The 22,764-nt window shown below is 38.6% G+C and overlaps 2 protein-coding genes across 3 annotated transcripts in view; one reads left to right on the top strand and one right to left on the bottom strand.

Moving 5' to 3' along the window:
* The first annotated feature begins 902 nt into the window (after positions 1-902).
* Positions 903-22,179, top strand: dnttip2 (deoxynucleotidyltransferase, terminal, interacting protein 2). The gene is made up of 7 exons (XM_057841413.1): positions 903-1,022; positions 4,986-7,414; positions 12,888-13,026; positions 13,497-13,592; positions 16,297-16,461; positions 16,549-16,658; positions 21,170-22,179. The coding sequence occupies exons 1-7, from the start codon at positions 948-950 to the stop codon at positions 21,282-21,284; spliced, it is 3,129 nt and encodes a 1,042-aa protein (XP_057697396.1). The 5' UTR covers positions 903-947; the 3' UTR covers positions 21,285-22,179.
* Positions 19,991-22,764, bottom strand: part of spata6 (spermatogenesis associated 6) — a 35,576-nt gene continuing 32,802 nt past the window's right edge. Inside the window, exon 12 of one of the 2 annotated variants that reach the window (XM_057841415.1) lies at positions 19,991-22,348. In XM_057841415.1, the coding sequence (XP_057697398.1) occupies positions 22,249-22,348 (100 nt within the window). In that variant the 3' untranslated portion in view covers positions 19,991-22,248. The remainder of the gene's footprint in view (positions 22,349-22,764) is intronic. The other variant, XM_057841414.1, reaches the window with a different exon arrangement.

Here is a 22,764-nt window from a genome sequence, read left to right as displayed (position 1 = left end):
TCAAAAACATGTTGCTTCAATAAAAAAAAAAACTTGACTTCAATCAAAAAAAAAAAAAAAAAAAAAAAAAAAAAAAAAAGCAATCAATCAAAGAAAAATAGCTTTCACGTGCATTTTTATGAGTTTCAAATTAATTTTTGCATTCAAACACTTTTTTTTTTTTTTGATTGAGGCAACATTTTTTCGGTTGAAAATATGTATTTTGATTGAAGCAACTTTTTTTTTTTTTTTGTGACTTTTTTTGATTTAATAATAAAGACACAAATCTACCTCCATATGGCTCCACCCAGGGGATACAATTTTTGACTGGGGTAACAACATTGGCACGACACCGGTGGGCATATCATATTGAATGGATGACGATCCTGGCATAAAGTATTGCCTAAGCAGCCTGATTTAGAATTCCCCTCAAGAATGATGGGAAACAAAAAACGCTCTTTGTCAACTTATTGTTATAAATATTCTTGTAAGTTATTTTTATTGGCGACACTGCGTTTCTGGGTCATCAACATGTTGTGCACCCCCCTGCCCCAAAAGTCAAACTCCACCTATGTAAATTTAAAAATTATGGACGTTTTCTAAAGGTTTCTTGAGTAGTTTTTGAAAACTAAGGTTTGAATCAAACAGTGTATCTGAACACATGAAAGTTAGTGTAAATCAATACAGATTTATTTTGCATTGATCATTTAGCCTGTTCATATTCGTGAGAAATGTAGCCCTGGCCCTCGTTCACCCAATCTGTTTGGGCTTATTTTTATGTCCCGTCCCCAGCAAAAAGTGCACATGCAGGTTTTGCTGTTATATCGTCCCTACCAATGTTGATACCAAACCTACGCCCTTGATTTTCATATTAAAAAAATATGCATCGAGTGGAAAAAATTAAAGCACTTCCGTGTATCGATTGCTTTAGTCTGGCCTGCCAACCGGAAGTGACAAACACTTCCAAAATGGTGGCCACCAGGAGAGGACTGCGCGTGTGCTCTCCAAATAAAAAAAATATCGAGCAGTCCTCTGATGTTCAGGTGAGTATGTCGACAATTTTCTCCGAGAACCGCACGCAAAGTTTATTTTGAGCGAAATAGTATAACATTTTGGTTTGGTTATCGATCATCTGTTGAGCGGAGTTGTTTCCAACTCACGTGGCTACCGCGGACGGATTCCTCCGTTTATTAACTTCAAAGATTTCCATTGCCTCCACGGACATAAACATTGTTGAATGTTTGCTTCTAACGTACTTTGTATTTTGTCTAACACACATGCCCCGTTTATGTCAGTGTTTTCCAACCTTTAATGTTCAAGCCACACATTTTTCATATAAGAATATTTAACAGCACACAGTTTATCACAAATGGCTTAACTCTGGCTGCCATTGACAGCAATAGCTGTCCAATCCAGGGTTTATGCGGGTCATTAAAGAGCGTTAAAAGTAATTAAATGGATTTGGTCATTTCAGGCCTTAAAAAGTATTATAAACATTAAATGTAAGCAGGCAGCAAAATGAAATAATCTTGAAGGTTAAACATTTTTTAAACATTATTTGAGTTGCCTGAAATTGTGGGGTAGCCTGGATAAGAGAACATAAGATCATTACGGGATAAAAGATCCGATGCTGTCGGCTATCCGATTATATCAGCCGATAAATGCATTTTAACCCTTTAACATCCAAGCCTTTTTTGGCTGAATTTGCATGATTTGACGTTGGTTTTAGATTTCAAAGAAAAAAAAAAAATTGCCAGGTTGGGTCTTTTTTTTTTTTTCATGACACCATAACCTTCATGTCCAAACTGTTGCTTTCTTCACTGACCAGTTATCAACATTTTGGACCCAAGTACTAAAAAAATCCCCAAATCTTTTGACACAATTTGTAATGTTGATGTCCCATTGACAACCGAACCGTCAATGCTCGACCAACCGTTTTGAAGCCTGATAATTATTCTAGAGCTGCAGCTATCGAATATTTAAGTAGTCGATTAATCGGTGGACTAGTTAGTTCGAATAATCGAGTAATCGGATAAGGAACATGAAAAATCTAAATACCAGAGCTGAGCCTCAAACAGTATAATTAAAAAAAATAAAAAATAAAAAAAAGAGGATCTATGTAAAACAAAAGAACAATTGGCTTAGATTTAAAAGGTCCGCTAGCTTAAATGCTATAAAATGCTAAACTTTTTTTTTTTTAATGCTCTTAACAAATGGTTCAGACACATATTCCCACAAAAAAAAAAAAAAAAACGGCGAAATATACCTTTAAACTAAATTATGAATGCATTAAAAAACATAAGCTCAAATAAAAACTTAGCTTACGTTGGTCTTAACAGGGAGCAGTTGGATTCAGCCATGTGAAAAGAGGCAGACGAGAGGGCAGTGTATCCACTCTAATCAGTAAAACTAAATGCAAACACTTTCAAAATAAACCATTCCAATGCAACTTTAATTAAGCAACAAAATTTTATTTGAATATCTTTTTTCTAATCGAATACTCGAGTTAATCGATTAATCGTTGCAGCACTAAATTATTCAACTTGTTAGGGATAAACATTCAATCGAAAAAAATGGATTGATTAGTTTTATGTTTGACAATTCGACACAAACCGCAGATATGGTCATAGGCGTCTTTGGCCTTTACATATATTATGGTCAAAAGAGGTTATATACAGTGCAAAATAGTGAAAGAAAAAAAAATCATCTAACACAAAAAGGCTTTGGGGGATATTTCTTAAGTTGGGTATCGTACCCAAGCCCGTCGTCGGGGGGGCGGGCAACCAGGTATGTTGTCCCAGGCCCCAGGACCATAGGGGCCCCTGAATGACCCTTAATTTATTTTAATTTACATTCACATTTTTCTTTTTTATTTAAATCATTGTTTGATTAAATATTATGTTCTACTCGACATATACTTAAAAACGTTAACATATTAAATATTTAAAATGTATATTTTTTCTTTTTTGCACAAGAACCCCACCCCCACCGTCTTAGCAGAGAACTGTTTGACCCCGCTCTGGCGCACTCAAGGCTACACTACGTACGTGCCCTCAAGCGGGAAATTAAAATCTGTCGTTGTTATTAGAGCTGGGAATCTTTGGGCACCTAACGATTCGATTACTATTCAGAGGCTCCGATTCGATTATAAAATGATTATTGATGCACCCCCCCTTTTTTTGTTGTTGTTTTTTTTTTTGTAATGTTTTGTACATTAGTTCCAAAATTGTTCAAAAATCCTCTCAGGCTAAACCAAACTACTATTTCAGTATCAAGTTAACATATAACAGTAAACAAATATACAAAAATAACAGTGAATAAAAAAACTCCAGTCCCCATTCTGTACCAGCAGCTTTAAACTACATTCAATTAATTTAATGTTGTGAATCAACTGTTACAGTTGTTAAAATTGCTCCTGTCATTCCATAATTTCCCTTCTGTCTACTTTTGTCAAAGTTTTAACACTATTTCATCATTTAAAGATAGATTCAAGACAAGATTCTGCCGATTTAGGAGTATTTTAGATAAAAAGTTAATTAGGTTCGCTACAACAGAGCCTTCTAGAGAGGTCTACTGCTTTAAGACGGCGGCTGTTTACTTATGCCAGAAAATCTGTCATTTTGCATCTCTGTTCAAAAATACAAGTTCTAACACCGACGTCGTCTGTCATTTTGCATCTAGTTCTACATATATATGATACCTATTGTAGCCGTATGTTTGTAGCAACTAGCAACTGGGCGTTGTTTGTAGCGGCTGTCAGCCGCATTCAGGTATGATTGTTTTTTTTTTATCTAGCAGCATGAGTTGAACATGATATTTACTCTCGGTCCGTTCCTCATTGCGTCCCAAAGACCGCGCTGACTGTGTTTTACTTCCGCTTTAGCTGGTATAATTCAATAATCGGAATTTGGATATTTGTGAATCGTTCTCGAATTTTCCACGGCCGATTCGCGAATAATCTAAGAATCGGAAATTTCACTTCGCCTCTAGTTGTTATAAAAACTCCAAACATGGCAAGTCGTCATTAATCCGGTCGGTGCGCCGAAAAGAAAAAGTGATGAAGATCGTAGAGGTGAACGAGAATAAAATTTTAAAATAAAAGAATAAAAGTTTTTAAAAGGGGGGACAAGAAGCCAGAGAGTTGGCTAGAGTTGGCTGAAGTGAACAGCCGCTGCTAACACTGAACGTTTACATTCACGATCACTGTAACCAAAGCCTGATTGGAGTCTGTCATCGATCGCTTGTAGCCTTTTGAGCTACGGTATTGCTGCTCGCGTTGAGGAGAGAGAAGGTGATAAGAGATCAGGGATATATGTTAGTCTGTGGGGAGCAGGTGTGCGAGGCTGAACAGACTGTGGTCGTGCAACTGGATTTATCTTGGGTTTACAACCCACTGTGTATTATAGCAAAAGGTAATTCGAATCCATCATCGAAACAGCACAAACGAGCAGCAGTGGAACAGCAGAGGAGCCTTAACATGAAAATAATAAAAAAAAAAAAAACACCTACACTCCACCATATCACAGGTTCAGCTTAACAACTAAGCCATGCTCTCCATTGAATGTGAGCTTCCTCAAAAACTGGATTTCACTGATGTTATAAATGACTTTGCTGTCAAAAAATCTAGGCGCATCACTGTTTGAGGGCTTGATGGATGTGGAGGGGGCAGTCACAGGATGTATAGTTATACCGTTTTGTTGCTCAGCAGGCAGGCATAGCACTCTCAGTTGTTTTGTATTGTAGCCTACATGGGACAATAGATGGAAATTGTTTATATTCTGCCATTAAATCCAATATTAGGAATCCAGTGTATTCATTCTACAGCAGAACAACCTGACTACACACAACCAGACAAAATATTGCAAAAATTAAGATCTCTTTTTCCTCAAAATTGCATGGTAATTGAAACTTACTAATTCTGGAATTGTTGTCAAATGTTTTGTATTTAAAAAAAAATAAAGTGACACAAATGCATGACTGACGTTTCCCCTTTTCTTGTACTTAAGGCCACTCCATCCACGAGTAGGAGACCCACCACTCGGAGTGTTCGAGCAGAGACTAGCAGCCAGCTTGGAGAAGAATTGAGTGACCCGCAGACCCCCCAGTCGAAAAAATGCACCCGAGCCTCCAGACTTCACAGCCCAAAGCAGCCTTGCACCCCTACAGGCTCCACTCACGAAGCAGACTTGTCCGACCTGGAGTCGTGCTGCTCTGGCACATCCGATGCGCAGCTACCGGCGAGGCGCAACCGGGCGGCGGTGGAGTCGAAGAATGTCCGGAGCGTGAGGAGAAGAGCTCTGGACAAGGAGGAATCTAGTAGCTCTGTTGTGTCTGATGCGGAAGCCCCAGCGACGCATGTCAGGAGGAGCAGAAGACTTGCCCTCACCTTAAGTTATGCGGAAGATGATTTGTCTGAGGCGGAGTCCTGCTCTTCTCTGTCTGCACAGAAAATTGACAAACGCACGAAGACCACAGACAATCTCAAGGCCGACGACTCAGCTACATCTCAAAAAGTCACCCAGAGTCAGAGAAAAAGCACCAGATCCTCCGCCAAACCGCGACCGGACGAGTCTGAACCTTCTGACGCCGAGAGCTTGGCTTCCGATGTCTCTGGAAACGCAAGGCGCAGAAGTGCCAGATTCAGAAAGAAAGTGTCTCCTACTTGCTTGAACTTTGATCAAGCCTCGGAAAGTTCTGCGACGCCGAGCACTAGAAGAACAACCCGGCGGACCGCTGCTGAGAAGTCTTGCGAATCTGAGGGATTTGAATCCGGCACCGAATACACCATCAGTGTACGTCGATTGACTCGTTCTTTGACTTCCAAGGCCGCTGAGTTGGACTCGGACTTGACGGACGGACAGTCTTCCCACGGGACGCCTTGTAGCAGTCGCGCCGGCTCGGGTAGCGCTAAACGGCGGCAAACCCCGCTGATTTCTACGCCGCTAATGAAGGATCTCTGCATTGTGCTGGAGAACTCCGCGGAAGTGAAGTCGCTGAACGACTCAATGTTGGATAGCACGGTGGTCGCTGAGGATGCGGACTGCACATTAAAGGAGGAAGATGTAAGTGAAGAAAAGCAGAAAGCTGGTGTGATGTCAAATGAAGTCCTAATGGGAGATGAAGAAGAAGAAAAGGTTCCTGTTGTTGAAGCCGCACTTACGTCTACAAACCAGCAGAGTGAGCTGTCTTTAGAAAACAAGGAAGAGGACTCGTCAACAGTGGAAAAGATGGAGGAGGAAACAGGGCCTTCAGCCTCAGGAGAGGTGTTACAAGATGAGCGAGAAAATGTTTCTACTACACGGGAGTACTTGGAAGTCGAGCAGGGGAAGCTCGAGGACGCAAAAGCTACCCAGGATGTCATCATGGAAAGCATCAAAGAGGATGTGAGTGAGAGGATGTCAGAAGAGGCCACAGCGCCGATTGATGAGGTGACACCCATGGATACGAAACCTGCCCAGGAGACGTCAAATGTCACCCTAGTGGAGAGCAGAGAGGATGAAGATGACATGGGAGAGAAACAAGAGCCTTCCACCAAGCCTGAGGAGACAATGACGACAGCATCTGTTGATGAGCAGGTGACACCCAAGAAATCTCAGTCTCAATATGTAAAAACTCGTAGGAAGGCTAAAATAATCAGCGTCATGGACAGGATCGAGGATGAAGATGACACAAGAGAGAAACAAGGGCCTTCCACCAAGCCTGAGGAGACAATGACGACAGCATCTGTAGATGAGCAGGTGACACCCAAGAAATCTCAGTCTCAATATGTAAAAACTCGTAGGAAGGCTAAAATAATCAGCGTCATGGACAGGATCGAGGATGAAGATGACACAAGAGAGAAACAAGGGCCTTCCACGAAGCCTGAGGAGATGATGACAGCATCAGTAGATGAGCAGGTGACATCCGAGAAATCCCAGTCTCAAGATGTAATACCTAGTATGAAGGCTGAAATGATCAGCCTCATGGACAGCAACGAGGATGAAGATGACATGGGAGAGAAACAAGGGCCTTCCAGGAAGCCTGAGGAGATGATGACGGCACAACCTGTAGATGAGCAGGTGATACCTGAGAAATCTCAGTCTCAGGACGTAAAACCTACTAGGATGACTAAAATAATCAGCCTCATGGACAGTAGCGAGGATGAGGATGATGACGATAATGATATCTTGCATAAAGACGAAGAAGATACTGAAGATAAACGAGGCCGCTACAAGAAGGCCAAAAATGTGGAGGAGTCTGTCGAAGGCCTGTTCGTGGTCGATACGCGACCAGGAGAGGAAGTCGATGAAGATTACTACACGGAGCGCCTGACGCGAGAGGAGGTCTTCGGAGACGAGGAAGACGAGGAGGAGTTTGTGGATGAGGAGGCGGATGATGACGCCGATGTTGACTGCGGGGAATCGGCACTGCTTTTATCAAGCAGGAATCCTCTTCTGTGAGTAAAAGAGATCATTTAAGAGTCAACTCTTTCAATGTCACAGACGTCCAGTCTAAATCCATTTAAAAAACCTTAAAGCGTTTATCACTAGTGAACGTCCAATCATTTGAACTGGGAGGGTTGGCAGCAAATGAACATTCGTTCAGTTGCTGCCATCCCTCCCAGTTCAAACGGATTGGATGTCTAGCGCCGTCAATGGAAACCAATGCGTTAACAAAGAAAATGCTAAAATATCTTCGAATACACTTAATAGTTGTGCAAAATCAAATTTACCCCTTGACAACAAATTTCTGATAACCTTTATTGATGCAAAAACAAATAACTCTCTCAATACTATTGGAATCAAACACAGTATCAAAACCAGTGTTGTTTTTGACGGCCCTTTTAATTTTTTTTTTTTTTCGTCTTTTGGATAAAAATACTTAGGTCATATTTGGTCATTTCAAAATATTTTCGTCTTGTTTTAGTCGATAAAATCTCATACAAATGTCGTCTACTGTAATTTTTGGACTATAAGCAGCTACTTTTTTCCCTCATTTTGAATCCTGCTGCTTATAGTCCAGTGTGGCTTATTTGTTGATTTATTAGGTTTTCTTTGACAGTGGTGTCATAAGACTGCTATAAGACCATCATAATTATGACATGACACTGTCATGTGCATTAATGACATTTTGAAATATGTCATTAACTCCATTTATGTCCAGCCTGGATCTTTACGTCCATTCAAAAGTGAAATAATTTGCCAGATGACACAAAATGCCATCTGTCATAAGCATTCATGGCGGTGTCATGTCATAATTATGACAGGCTTATGACGTCACTGTCAGATAAAGTGTTATCACAAAACATAACTAGCAAGTAGTGATGCACGATAATACATTTTTCAACCGATATCGATAACCGATAATTTCCTGCCCCTTCCACCCGATAACCGATAATGTCACGCCGATAATTTTATTCAAATATATAAGTAAAATTTTAAAGTATACAAAGATCAAATGTTACTGTGCAAAAATGTAATTTAGTGCTATTTTTTTCCACATCAAATGTGAACAAGTAGTAAATTCCAACATCTAAACAATGGCAATGACATTGTGTAATGGTAAGCTTTTGGCAACAATTACTTCGAGAGTAAACACCCAAGTTGCACAAAAATGCCTTAAAACTAAGCCATCCCTAACATATATCACATTACTACACTGCAAAAACATCTACTTAAAACTAGCAGAATTGGACAAAACTGTTGATTGCGCACATTTGGAGGCTAAATCAAATTGTTGCTCCTCTGGGGTTCAGAGGGGCAAATTAGGTGAACCAATTGGACTTGTAGTGTGACTGTGATGACAGAGTAGAGGACATGAGTTGAGCTACAAGCTGTTTTTACTCCACAGCAAAGGAAAAGTAATTTCTTTTACAAACATATATGTACACAACAGAAGTTAACAAAAGAAATGGCCTCCAAAAGTCCAAAAAGTCCAAATGGCCATTAAAAATTTCAACCATTAGCATACACATTTTAAAAATATATAAATACACAATAAAATGTGCACCTTGCTTTTAAATTCAACATATGAAGCATATTTATACATTGGAGAATGGATATTCTTAATACATCTGTATGTAACAACCATTTTTAACATGTACCGACTGGTTTCCGCTAGGGTATGCTACATCATCATCTTCCTACGCTAGGCCGTTAGCTCCGCAGGTTAGCATACAACACCATCCCGTTTGACTCCAAAACGCTCAACAAACATCGTTTTTTTTTGCTTTTCACACCGTATATTATTATCCCAAACCCTTTCTAACATTAATAATATATGCTAAACAGATGGATGCAGAGTTTTAACCAACCTGTGATGACAGAGTAGAGGACATGAGTTGAGCTACAAGCTGTTTTTACTCCACAGCAAAGGAAAAGTAATTTCTTCCTCTGTGGCGCCTCCACTCTTCGCCGTCAGAACGCAACATGCGCCATCCGCAGGCCAAAGTAGGAATTACATTTAACTCAAAAGAGCTTATGTTAGAATCAATTAAAATATTTCAAAGTATATAATTATCGGATTGCATTATCGGTTGAATTTGGTTTTATCTGGATTATCTGTGTGACGTCATAATTGCCATTATCGGCCGATAATTATCGGTGACCGATATTATCGTGCATCTCTACTAGCAAGTAATGAAGCAATTGGAACAGTAACTGAACAAATAATTAGCACAGAATGTGAATTTTGATTGTAATTTACATATGTAGCGCTGCAATGCATGTTAGGTGGCAGGTGGCAGCAAAGGTTGACTGTCTCGCCCAAGGGAGCGGTGGTGGCCAAGTGAAGCTTCTTGAAGCAATTATGCTTTGGATCCTATTGGTTTAAAGCTTCATGGTGGTTAATTTGGTCTCATGACTTTTGATGCCGCTGTCAAAATATTTGTTACCGAAGAATATCTTTAGGTGTAAATATCCCGTAATACAATGAGGACAGCTGCAGCTTATCATCCAGCGCGGCCTATCGATGAACAAATGCTGTTTTCGTATCAAATTTGATGGGCGGCTTATAGTCAGGTCCGTCTTTATAGTCCGAAAATTACGGTAGTTTTAGTCGACATTTACTCATTTCAAAAGTTTTAGTCCAAAAATAAAGGTTTACAACAATTTCGAATGAACATCGACAGACGAGCACTAAGCCTCAGTGATATGACAAAAAGTATCATGATAAAATTATCGTTTTATCACCCAGGGTTAACGAGCACATATTGTAGCATCTACAAGGACAACGCCAACTTTGTGATGATAATACACTCAGCAGGAAAAGGATTACATTCAATTAGAAGCCGCGAACTGAATGTAAAAAAATAATAATAATAATAATTGTCCGAGCTTTTAACATCCTTGCTGACCAGAAAAGACTTGTGGCTCCACCTTAGACTGGCCAGTGTTTTAAGAGGACGCTCACCATTCTGAAGGTATCGCTAATGCTAACGCAATAAATATGCTAATGCTAAGAGTTACAGTTAGCGTCTGATGATCACTCAGCACAGACCTTTAAGGCTAAAGCAACATGTTCTCTCCTGCCAAGATAAGAAAACAAATCTTACCTTGTTTTTTAACCAAGCAAGATGGCGCGCAGTCTAGCTTGAGATACATCCTGAACTCCGGTGAGGAGGGAGAGGTGCAGCACATCTCACATAAGTGACACGACCCAAACAGTGCTACGATGCAAGCTGACGTACTCCACGTTAGGCATGTGCTGATTTAAGATTCTGGTGGTATGATAACCTTACGCCAAAATATCACGGTATTGCAATTACAGCTTTAAAATGTGTTACTTTGAGATATCTGGGTTTAAAAGACTTCTTTCCATTGAACAGGATTTTTATTTTTGTAAACATATTAGCAAATTGAAAAATAAGTATAATGTTAAATATTAAAGAAATAACAAAAAAAAACCTCAATATTACAAATAAAATTAAAATAAATGCACTCCTTAACCCTTTAACACCTAAGCCTATTTTGGCCGAATTTGCATGTTGTCTTTATATTTCAAAGAAAAAAATGTTCACAATAGCCAAGAAGGGTCCCTTTTTTAAGGACACCTTGAACTTCGTGTCCAAACTGTTTTCTTCACTGACCAATTATAATCCACATTTTGGACCCAAAAAGAAAAAAAAAAACCTAAATATTTTTTCAAATTTTTGTAATGTTGATGTCCTATTGACAACCAAACATGCTCGACCAACCGTTTTAAAGCTTGATAATATTTGTTCAACTTGTTAGGATAAACATTCAATAGAAAAAAATAAGATTGAATAGTTTTTTGTTTGACAATTCAACACAAACAGCAAGTATGGTCATAGGCGTTTTTGGCCTTTACACATACTATGGTCAAAACAGGATGTATATCGTGCAAAATAGTAAGAAAAAAATAATATATATCTAACACAAAAAGGGTTTGGAGGATATCTCTTTGTGGAGTTAGGTATTATACCCATCACCTTATCTAAAGTATATACGTACATGCAATCAAGCTTCTCGAACACTCATCTTTATAAAAATTGAAAAGATTATGGTGAAGAAAAAATATATATAATATTGAAAAAAAGTATTTTCAAAAATATTGACAAGTAGTTCAGTTCAATTCAAATTTTTCTGGCATACGACCCAATAGTTTTTTTTTTTTTTCCTGCGCTTTCAATAAAGCTTCTGCATGAACAGGTCACGGAGCTGCGTCTCACACACAACGTCACACAGCCTACTCTTTCGCCGTTTGCGCGCTGCTGTCACTTCTTCTCGGCGAGGCGCCAACTCATCCCAGGAAAACGACAAATACGGCTCATCTTCTTCCTTGAGTTAATGAAATAATGCATTAGCTTGCGCTAAATTTAGTTTTAGATTCATTCTGCACGTTTCAAAGTCGCTCGCTCAATCCAACTGGCCGTTGCTTGCTTCGAATGCCTCCTTTTCCTTAGTTGGCGCCTCGCTCGGAAATGTCCACATTCGGTTCGCCCTTCTTGACATCACAACGGCTCTTGGGATATGTAGTCTTTTGTGCTGCTTTCGGTTTTGAAAAAGGACAAGAAATGATGGAAATATGGAGATAGATAGAGATAGATACATGGTCCATGCAGCGTTTTAATGCATATTTATGAGTGCAATAAAACTATAAAACTCAAATGACATTATCTCCCGTTTTTCTTGGTTGATTGACTTCAAATAAAAACTCGTCTCGTGTGGACATCAACTTCCGCACTTTCAAATGAGACCAACCAGCAGCACGTGGGTGACGTAATTACAGCGTGACTAAGCTTCAAAGACGACATGCGTAAATGCGTCGCTGCTGACACTTTCGGTGTTAAAGGGTTAAGGAGTAAAAGCATAAAGCCACAGCTCAACATTATTAACACTAGAACAAAAAGAATTTTCAATAAAAAACACGTGCGTATGACTCGTATCATATTTACAGTATACACACACACTTTCTCAACAGAGACAGTTGCCAGAGAGAGAAAAACACGTTTTACCACAGCTAGACACACTAATCACGAGTTAACTCTCGTAGCTGGTGGGAAACGTTCATGACTGGGTTTACTAACCTTTAATTTTCATAAATGCTAACTCCTATTGGATGTATTGCCTCCTCGGCGGCCACCCTCATGACACGCTATGACAGAAGCGGTCGTATTTTTGTCTCGTTGTCGTCTTGTCAGACGAAAACTGGCATTCATCTCGTTATGTTTTAGTCTTCCCAGCCAAGTTTTAGCTCGTCATCGAAAACGCCTGATCAATACTTTGATATTTTTCTGATTCTTTTGACAACCCTAAGAGGAATCGTTGCTCTGAGCGATGTCGACAAAAGGCATCTAAAGTAACAATCTAGTATAAATATCTACTACAACAGTTCCCAACTTTTCATTGAATTTGATTCGGAGCGTGTGAAGAAAATGAGCCGTGACGTCGTGTCGATGTTTGTTGCAGCAAGGAGATGTCCAGCCGCATCGACCCGGGCATCAACATGAGACAGCTCGGGGGGTTGTACATCACTTTCGACGGAAGCAAATCAAAGACTGTCTCCAGTTCGGTGAACGAGCAGAAGGAGAAAACGGACCTGGATGAGGTGATCGCAAATGATGTCTTGTTTTCAAAGTGGTGATTAATAATCAGCATTATTAAGGTTCTGCACTGCTGAGGAAATCCATGGCGGTGGAATAGTTTTGTCACGTACTTCTTGCCCTAGGAATTTTTAAACTTCTGTTTTTTTTTTTGGCGATGGCTGCACGATAGTTTTTGTTAGCGGTACTAGGAAACTGGACATAATTACTCCATTGTCATTTGAACTTGTTTCTATTGGTTAATCACATTTAAACTTGCCTACCTTTATATCTTTGTGTGTTTTTACTACTTGAATTTGACAGTGCTATTTTAAGGTGTTTTTCTTTGTTTTAGCTTGATTTTCAATTCGATTTCTATCGAGTTCTATTCATTTTTTTCAATTCAATTTTTTCTTATTTTGATTGAATCTTTTTTTCAAAACGCGCTATATAGATCTTGTATAGGCTTTTCTGTTAATATTGGTTTGGTGCACAGGTGATGAAAAACAGCGTGATGGTTTCTGACTTTGAGAAGAAAGACTCGGTCCCGCCATACAGTGAATCCAAACAAGCCTTGAAACAACAACGCAGAGTAAGTTTCAGTAGTTTTAGGAGATTTCATTGTGCTGGAGTCCTACTTTTACACTAACAATTCACTGACAGCCAAGTTGTTGACTGTCAATCACGGATTTTATGATTATGTAATATTCTTTGGAAAACAATACGATATTTGCCGATGTTAGTCTGCCACGTTTTGATCTGATCGATTCAAGGGCGTTCTATCAATTTGATACATTGTTATACACACATTTAACACAATTCATTTCACCCAAATCAATACCAATCAGAGAAATCTTGTTTTTCAGCAAATTTGTTGCTGAAACATTTCAGACGTTGAATGAAAATGTTATTTTTTTTAAACAAACCCGCTTATTTAAAAGATGTTGATATTTGTGCTTGACTAATTGATGTATCTCGATCGATCACCTTGCATGCCAGTATTCCATTGGTGTATTAATGAATGAATGAATGCATGCATGAATGTGAACACCCATGCAAAGTGGGTAGGTACTAGAGGCGTGCGAAATGTCCTATTCTTAGATTATTCGCGATTCGGCCGTGGAAGATTCGAGAACAATTCACAAACATCCAAATTCCGATTATTTAATTATACCAGGTAAAGCGAAACTAAAACGCAGTCAGCGCGGTCTTCGGGACGCAATGAGGAACGGGCCGAGAGTAAATATAATGTTCAACTCATGCTGCTAGATAAAAAAAAACAATAATGCGGCCAACAGCTGCTACAAACAATGCCGAGTTGCTAGTTGCTACAAACATACGGCTACATAGTGCTTCGGTGGATATCACATATTTATAGAACTACATGCGAAATGACAGACTTGCAGGTGTTAGTAAACAGCCGCCATCTTAAAGCAGTAGACTTCTCTGGAAGGCTCTCCTAATTAACTTTTTATCTAAAATACTCCTAAATCGGCAAAATCTTGAATTTATCTTTAAATGATGAAAGTTTTAAAACTTTCACATATCGAAAGTAGACGGAAAGGAAATTATGGAATAACTGGAGCAATTTTAAAACTTTAATGGTTGATTCACAACATTAAATTAATTGAATGTAGTTTAAAGCTGCTGATACAGAATGTGGACTTGAGTGTTTTATTTACTGTTTTGAACTGTTAACTTGATATTGAAATACTTTTAAGTCAGAGGATATTTGTACAATTTTTTTAACTAATGTATGAAACATTAAAAGCAGCTAATAGCTGGGGGGGGGGGCATCAAAAATCGATTTATAATCGAATCGTAGCCTCTGAATCGTAATCGAATCGTTAGGTGCCCCAAGATTCCCACCTCTAGTAGGTACTCTGTTCAAGGCGCTTTATCAGTGAAGTTGCTGCTGTTGCAATAAGTCAATTTTAATGTGTACGGATAGAGTAAAAATGCATTCCAATCCTGTTTATAAAAAAAAATAAATAAAAAATAAAACTACAGTACATTCAGTATTTTTCAGACTAAGTCCCACCGGAATATGTCATATTTTTGTACGACCAAAAAAAAGAGAAATTACACATAAATAATAAAATGGAGAACAACAGGGACAGATTCCACCTTAATTATGTGCATTCCAATGAATGAATAGTTTACAGTATTTTTCAGTTTATTTTGCATATTCGTGGAGGAAAACAATGTATAAATGCCAATAATTTCAGGAAGTAGCAGTCTGTACGATCGCATTAACATATGATCCTCTCGACATCCGATGTAAAATTTCACTCGTCATTTGTCTAGACATATGACGACATGCTCGAAATATGAAACATTATGACAGTGTCGTGAGTTGTTTTCCCGCAAGACGGATGCACGGCGGATTTTCTTGTGAGAGATGTGAGTCCAAAGAAGGTTAGTGCAGGTGGTGAAAAAAGAAAAAAAGGTGACGTTTACCATTTAAATTAAGAAGGAAACCATAGCAAAATATTAGAATCGTGTGAGTGAACTGGCTAGACAACGCTGCTCAACCCCCCCACCTACACACTCGCTGTCTACCGACCTCGTTCGCCAGTAAGTTAAGCTGACAATAAAGACGTTTTTATTTTTTGATAATATTTTACATGTGTCGTATTTAACGCATTTGTTAAATTAGAACACGACTCACTGATTCACTTATGAAGCGTGGCTTTTTTTGGCTGTGGAACGAATTAAACGAATTATACTGTATTTTTATGGTAAAATCTCACTCAACATGTGACCATTTCGACTTACAAACCAGGTCTAGGAACGAATTAAATTTGTATGTAGAGATACCACTGCACTGTTTTAGAATTAGAATAGCATGGCTAGATTTTATTCCAGTCTAATCAAATACAAGTATCCCAGATTGCACGTTACGTCATAAATACTCATTAAATGCGCCTGTGCTCAAGCCAGTGTTTCGCAAAATAGCTGAACTCGTAAGTGGTGTCATTTTTTCTTTATCATAAGTCTGAGAAATTCATGATTTGCGTACTATTAGCAACCATCTTTTGCATGAATATCATTCATACTAGATGTTGTCCTTTAAAGTCTTCATCTTCAGTATCACTTCTGAACAACTGGGGGAAAAAAGTATATACAGTGGGCAGAACAAGTATTTGATACACTGCCAATGGGTTTTCCCATTGACTGTGTATCAAATACTTGTTCTCTCCACTGTATGTCACATCTGAGTAAAAGTCAAACTATGGGGGGGAGTGTGAAAATACGGTATATATTATTCAACGAAAATGTTGTACTGCCTCCAGGTGGAGCGTGGAAAAACTACAGGAGATTCTTGGTTCAACATGAAAGCTCCTGAGCTCACCAAGGAGCTGACGGGAGACCTGAAATTGCTGAAGATGAGAGCCTCCATGGATCCCAAGAGGTTCTACAAGAAGAACGACCGAGACGGCTTCCCCAAGTACTTCCAGGTTAGCGAACTCCACAAATTTGACTGTCTCATCGTGACCTTTCCGAAGCATACGTCATTTTAAAAATGTTTGTGTGCTGTAATGCAGGTGGCCACTGTGGTGGACAACCCAGTCGACTTCTACCACTCCCGAATTCCTAAGAAGCAGAGGAAGAGGACCATGGTGGAAGAGCTGCTGGCTGACGCAGAGTTCAGAAGGTGAGACATGTTACGTAGAATTATGTACCTTACTAGTTGTAGTTACTGGTTTTAAATTATTAACTTTGGCTGTTGACGGTGCTGGACATTTAATTCATTTTGATTGGGAGAGGCGGGCAGTTAATTACATTAAAAATTAAGCATGGTCCAATCTGATCATGTGATTGGAAATCTGGCCAATTGCGCCATTTTTCAGAGGATCGGAATCGGGTGTAAAAGGATCGGGTTTTTAATTTAAGAAATATATTTGTTTTTCTGCTTCATGCTCGTACAGTGACACAGGCTCTCACCCTCCCTCCTGCTAAGTGTTTGGTACTTAAAGTTAACGATGATTGACATGTTTGTAGCTTTGATCTTGATCAAAGGCACAAATCTCTCAATTATCCTTAAACTTGCATAAGTGTGCTATGGCAACTCATTGTATAAGTGAGAGGCTGTTCTATGCAGCGTGAGTGGACTCACTCAATGAAGCATTTGTTGACGTTCTTGCTGACAATGACAATAAAGTTTTATTAATAAATACAAGCGTTTTTCTACGTTATTCTTGTTTAAAAATAATTCACATTAGGAAAGTGGCATGGTGGGACAGTAACATGTTTGAAACTTTAGTTGGAAAAAACTTTTCGGTATCGGCGGATTCTCAAAATCAGGTGACTTAGACTCTGGTGCAAAATATGTGATCGCGACTAAACGGCATTGGCAAAAACTGTCATTGCGATGTTTTTGAGGGGATTTGCGATATGTTGCCATATTAAAAATTGTAGCTAAACTAGAATAGCTATGTTTGGGATAAGCCTAAATGAAAAAAAATTAACATGCGATACACTTAACCACTGTGCCACCGTGCCGCCTTCTTAATGTGAATTATTTTTTAAACAATAACGTAGCAAATTTCGTGTCTTTATTAAGTGCCTCATTCAGTGAGTCCACTCAAATTCACGCTTTGATGCTAACGCTGTTGAGAACAGCCTCTCACTTACACAATGAGTTGAGTGGGCTTCAAGTTTAATGATGATTAACACATTTGTGCCTTTGATCGTTTAGCTACCGAACCTTCTCTCGCCAGATTGAAGATCCAAACCTGTCAATCATCATTAACTTTAAGTACCAAACGTTAGCTGCACTGGTGAGGAAGTATAGGTGTGAGAAGCTGTGGCGCTGTATGAGCATGAAGCAGAAAAAAAGTTTGTGTTAAAAAAAAAAAAAAAAAAAAAAAAATTAAAAAAATCGCACGTCCTAGTGATGCGAGTATTGCGCGTTCGCACATGGAAACGGCGATGTTGAAACGATACATCGTTCAGACATGTTACCACACCACATACGCTGTGAAGACAACAGATATACCTGGGCTGGCAGTGAATGATTTAACAATGTAAAAATTTGATAATCCAAATGTAGTGACATTTCCAACCAGTCTACCAACTATTTTTTTCTAAAACCACAAACCTTCCTCCTACTAGCAAAAGGATATAACAACAAAAATCTTTTATTTTAATGAAAAATGATATCTTGTGTAAACATCTTTTAACCCCCACCCCCCACCCAATGTTTACTAATTTTACAAAACCTCCTCAAGCGTATTGCTGCCACACTACGTTTAAAACAGTATAGACCCTACTCACCAACGTCACAGAATGACGTGTCGCTGTATCCGGCCGACATATTGTCCGTCAGTGTTTATCCGTATTCTCAATGGTTTCAATTTGTCGTGCAATTTATAGTGCAATTCATGGAAGCGCCGGTGCTTTCAGACGCTGTAAACTCATAGGATGCGTTGGATAAAAGGCGTTATGTGGAAAAGCTTCAGTCTATCCAGTCGCCAGATCCATATTTGATGCCTAAATCGATATTTTTCGACCCGCTGTCTTCACTCTCTCTGCCTGACATCTGCTACCCTGATATCTACAACTATCTTGTCCACACAAAATCAGCCTATTCTCACTAAAGTTTGGAAAAACCTTAAGAGCAGCACTCTAAGCAACATTACCCCGTGTGACCCTTTACTTCCAATTTTCTAAAATGGCGACAATCAAAAAAAAAAGTTGACTGCGATGGCCGACGCTTCAAGGATAGGTGGATATTGGACTATTTCTTCAATAAAACACGCAACAACTGTGTCTGCCTCATTTGCAAAGAGACAGTCGCTGTTTTCAAAGAGTTCGATGTGACTCAATATTACCAAACAAGACACGCTGACATGTACGACAACATTACAGGGAAGATACGCAGCGAGAAATTATAGCAACTTGAAGCTAGTTTAATTTCACAGCAGCAGTATTTCGCAAGAGCCCGAGTGTCGAAAGAGAACGCCACAAAGACGAGATTGTTGAAATTATGAATTAAAAAAATTATAAAGCAAATGTGACACACAGAAGGGCTTGCTAAAATTTGTTTAAATATTTTGTTCTATGTAAATCAGCCAAGGTAGCCCCCCGCATTTTTACCACACCAAATCTGGCCCCCTTTGCAAAAGGTTTGGACACACCTGTTTAACTTCTTTCACTTGGTACCAACTAAATATTATTCAAAAAATAATGATGGTGGAAGAAATAAGCATCTTGAATTTGAAACTGTATGTTGTTGGCGATTAGCCTCACAATGATCTTAATTGTGGTTGTCAGCCCAAAACCCTCTAAATATATATTAAATGCATCTTACCAGATATAAAATGACTACTACATAATCTGTAGTGATCGTTTGGTGCCCAGTTTTCTCGTCGAATTGCAGCAGTCCATCTCGCTCTCCTCTCCGGGTCTCTCGGAATACGGTAGAACTTCAAGTCTCTCCGTCTATCTTCTCTGTTATTGCAACCAACCGCCACACATGCTTTCACCATTTTGATTATTAATGTTAACGAGCAGAAAAACACGCCATAATAGGAGGAATTTACGTAGCGGTAATGCTTAAACCCGATGAGCTGATGGACAATATGGCGCGGAGGCGTGGTTGTGACGTCATGTGAGTAGGGTCTATAACCATCATGTAAAAACCTGATGACTTAAAACTGTAAATCTTCCGTATTCTTGCTCCATTGGTAAGAAACACTCTTCTAAGGTTAGAAAGACATGTAATATTTAAAAGATACATTTTAGCATACTCATACGAAGATAATAATTTGACATTAAAACCCTTCTTTGTTTCCGTTTCAATAAAATTTGTAAAATTAGTTTAAATAGTAGGTCGCCATTGTTGTTGACGACGAAATGCATTCTGGGTGGCGCTGCTGGGCTACCACACTGTCACTCTTTAGCTACATAAACATGTCGTCGGTTCTGCCCTTCAAATTTTAACCCAAGCGAAAAACTGACGAGCAGGACAGCACTGTCTATATTTCACAAAACAAGCAGCAAAAACAATTAAATGAACGTCCAAAATGGGATTCAAACATGCGTTTCCCGTGCAACAGACAAGCGCGTAGCCCACAGGACTATACTTTCGTGTGGCGTTTGAGTCATGATTTTCCTAATAAAGCAATCGCAACCCACATGCGTTGTCTGTCTCTATGCGGTAAAACCTGAAAGGGAAAGGCAACTGAAAAGAAAGTATGGCTGGCTTGACCAAGGAATTAGAAAATGCAGCTCACTTCAGACAGTAAGCAGACAACAACAACATTGGGATTGCGTAAAAGGGTTTATTGAACACAAACTGTCAAATGGCAGCAAGTCAATATCTTGGCAAGCCGCCAGGGATCGGTTTAAAGACACTGTTGATTAGCTGGAATTGGATGCAGGTACAATGTTGGAAACTCATCCCACAGTTATGTAACAAAGCAATCTGACCAGCAGCAGAATGTGACAAAATCATGCCAGTCGTCATACTAGCTTTGCTTGCTAGCTAGCACAGCTATTCTTCCAGTCCAGCCCAACCGCATCATCACCCCCAGCGTGCTTTGTGCGCTTAAATATGGCACCCTCTGTAGGTCAAAATATGTATTTAAAATTATAGAATTTAAAATCAATGGTGGCAATCATGTTTCGAATAACATGTTTTAGTTAAAAAAAAATAAAATAAAAGGAACAATTGTGGCTTATTAGAGCCTACAAGTCTTCAAGTCCGAGGTTCCCTTTGAAAAGTCAGCAAATTCATTAGTTATTCATCACTTTTACCTGATGTTTTCATATTTTTACATGCTATTTACAAATGTACAAACAGTCATGCTTTTACATCATCGTATAATGTAGAATGTGATAATGATCACTATCACCATCATTTGGTGCTTGTATGGAAAGAAAATAAGGAGCTTTATAGTAAATGCCATTTTTAACACGCAATACAGTAAACATTGGACCATGAACAAATGTTCATTCGCACCTCCCGTCCCAATGAATTGAACATCTAGTCCCTTAAATGGTAGCCAATGAGTTAAATGAGTTGCCTATAAGGAAAAAAGGAAAACATGCATGAAAAGGCTAAAGAAATGCATTAGAGTACATTCTAGCTGTTGCAGTTTAACTTCATTGGCTAAATTAAAAAAATATATTAATAAATTGTTATAACCGATATGTTTTCAGCAACAACAAGAAGAAGTACCACAGCATTGTGGCTGAGAAAGCAGCTCAGGCCTCCGGCAAGCACAAATACAAGACGAATAAATTTCACAAGAAATCTGGGAAAGTCTCAAAGTGAGAATGAAAGTGAACCATGGGTTTGTGCAAGGATGGACCTGTACACAAAGAAAAATATAGAAAATGGGATGCAATATATATATATATATGTAAAGGAATATTAAACACTTTGTGATTAAGCAGCAATGTTTTGTCACCAAGGATTTTTTTAATATTACGTATAGAAAACTTTTTCCTGTAAACACACAATTTTTTTTTTTCGTCCACTCTTTAAGTTGACCAATGGTTTTATACATTATATACGGGGTTGAAATACTCCTTCATATGAGTGAGCATTTGGTTCCCTATACATGGAAACAAGAAGTCTTGTGAAAGTGTTAAATTTTAAATACATGAATAAAAGACAAACCGACCTTCAGACTTACTGAAAATCTTTTTGTGTATACAGTAATTTAAATGTACATGACATTTAATCAAGTAAATAATTTTCGAATCTTGGATATTTGTGTTCTTTGCGTGTTTTTTAATTGAAAAGGTGTCTAACCAATTGAGGTCAACTAATGCTACATGAAAGCAAGAAAAATATCACAGCTATCTTTTTTCATAGCAATTTCATATTTCTAAGAACAATGTTAATGTGTCTGTTCAGGAACTGACATCAAGTTGTTTCCATATCAGAAGTTGTACTAGCTTTGTATATTGATATTGTAATACCATCACTTTAAATGATTTTTATGATTACCATTTACATTTATGCGCTTGATGGGATATAAAACTGAATATTTCCGTGGTAAACAGCAATTATGTATTTGATTTTCATTATGAACTTTGCACTAGTTAATGTCTAATGTGAAAGTGTAGAGTTCATGTTACAATTTTGTATTTAAAATACAGTATATATCTTTGACATTTGGATTGGGGGTACAAAAATAAAAGTGGACTTGTCACAGACTTGAGTGCGACTCACCACAACAATGTGTGTCTGTGTGTTCTATGAACACTGATGAGTTTAAGGTCAGCTCAGGTCAGTCCATGTCCAAGGGGACTCTGTGTGTCAGAAGAATTTTCTGTACTCTGCTGTGGATCTGCTCCCAGTAGGATGGACTGGGATCACTGGTCTGCAGCCTAGCAAAAATCAATACAAAGTTAGTTGGAAACTACTTCTGAAGACAATGTAAAAGAGCTTACAACAACTACAAAACATTGAGAGGTTGTGGTTTTTAAGTCCAAACATGCTGTCAATTTACCATTTCTCCATTGAAGGGCGCTAGAGCTCCACGTGAAACAGTTGATCAGACTATGGCTACTCCTCAACTTGCATACTCGGGGTTTCTTTAACCCATCAGTTCATCGTTCAAACTTAAAAACAACCCATGTGTGTACTTCGTCGACAAACAAGAACCACAACATTAGGTCCACCTACACTACTAATATTGTAGACTGTAATTACCAATGACTTGTATTCACAAAGAAGTGACTTAATAAATACTGCTTATGGCAATCTTACAAATTTTCTTAAAATTTTGGTTGATCATAAATGT

Source organism: Corythoichthys intestinalis, chromosome 7, assembly GCF_030265065.1.
Source record: "Corythoichthys intestinalis isolate RoL2023-P3 chromosome 7, ASM3026506v1, whole genome shotgun sequence".
NCBI lineage: Eukaryota > Metazoa > Chordata > Actinopteri > Syngnathiformes > Syngnathidae > Corythoichthys > Corythoichthys intestinalis.
The sequence above is the reverse complement of the archived record's forward strand: the minus strand, read 5'-3'. Positions and strand labels throughout refer to the sequence as shown.

Coding starts and splice junctions, on each gene's coding strand:
- dnttip2 (XM_057841413.1), top strand. CDS start 948: ATGGTGGCCACCAGGAGAGGACTGCGCGTGTGCTCTCCAAATAAAAAA. Junction 7,415..12,887: donor TCAAGCAGGAATCCTCTTCT/GTGAGTAAAAGA, acceptor TGTTTGTTGCAG/CAAGGAGATGTCCAGCCGCA. Junction 13,593..16,296: donor CCTTGAAACAACAACGCAGA/GTAAGTTTCAGT, acceptor TACTGCCTCCAG/GTGGAGCGTGGAAAAACTAC.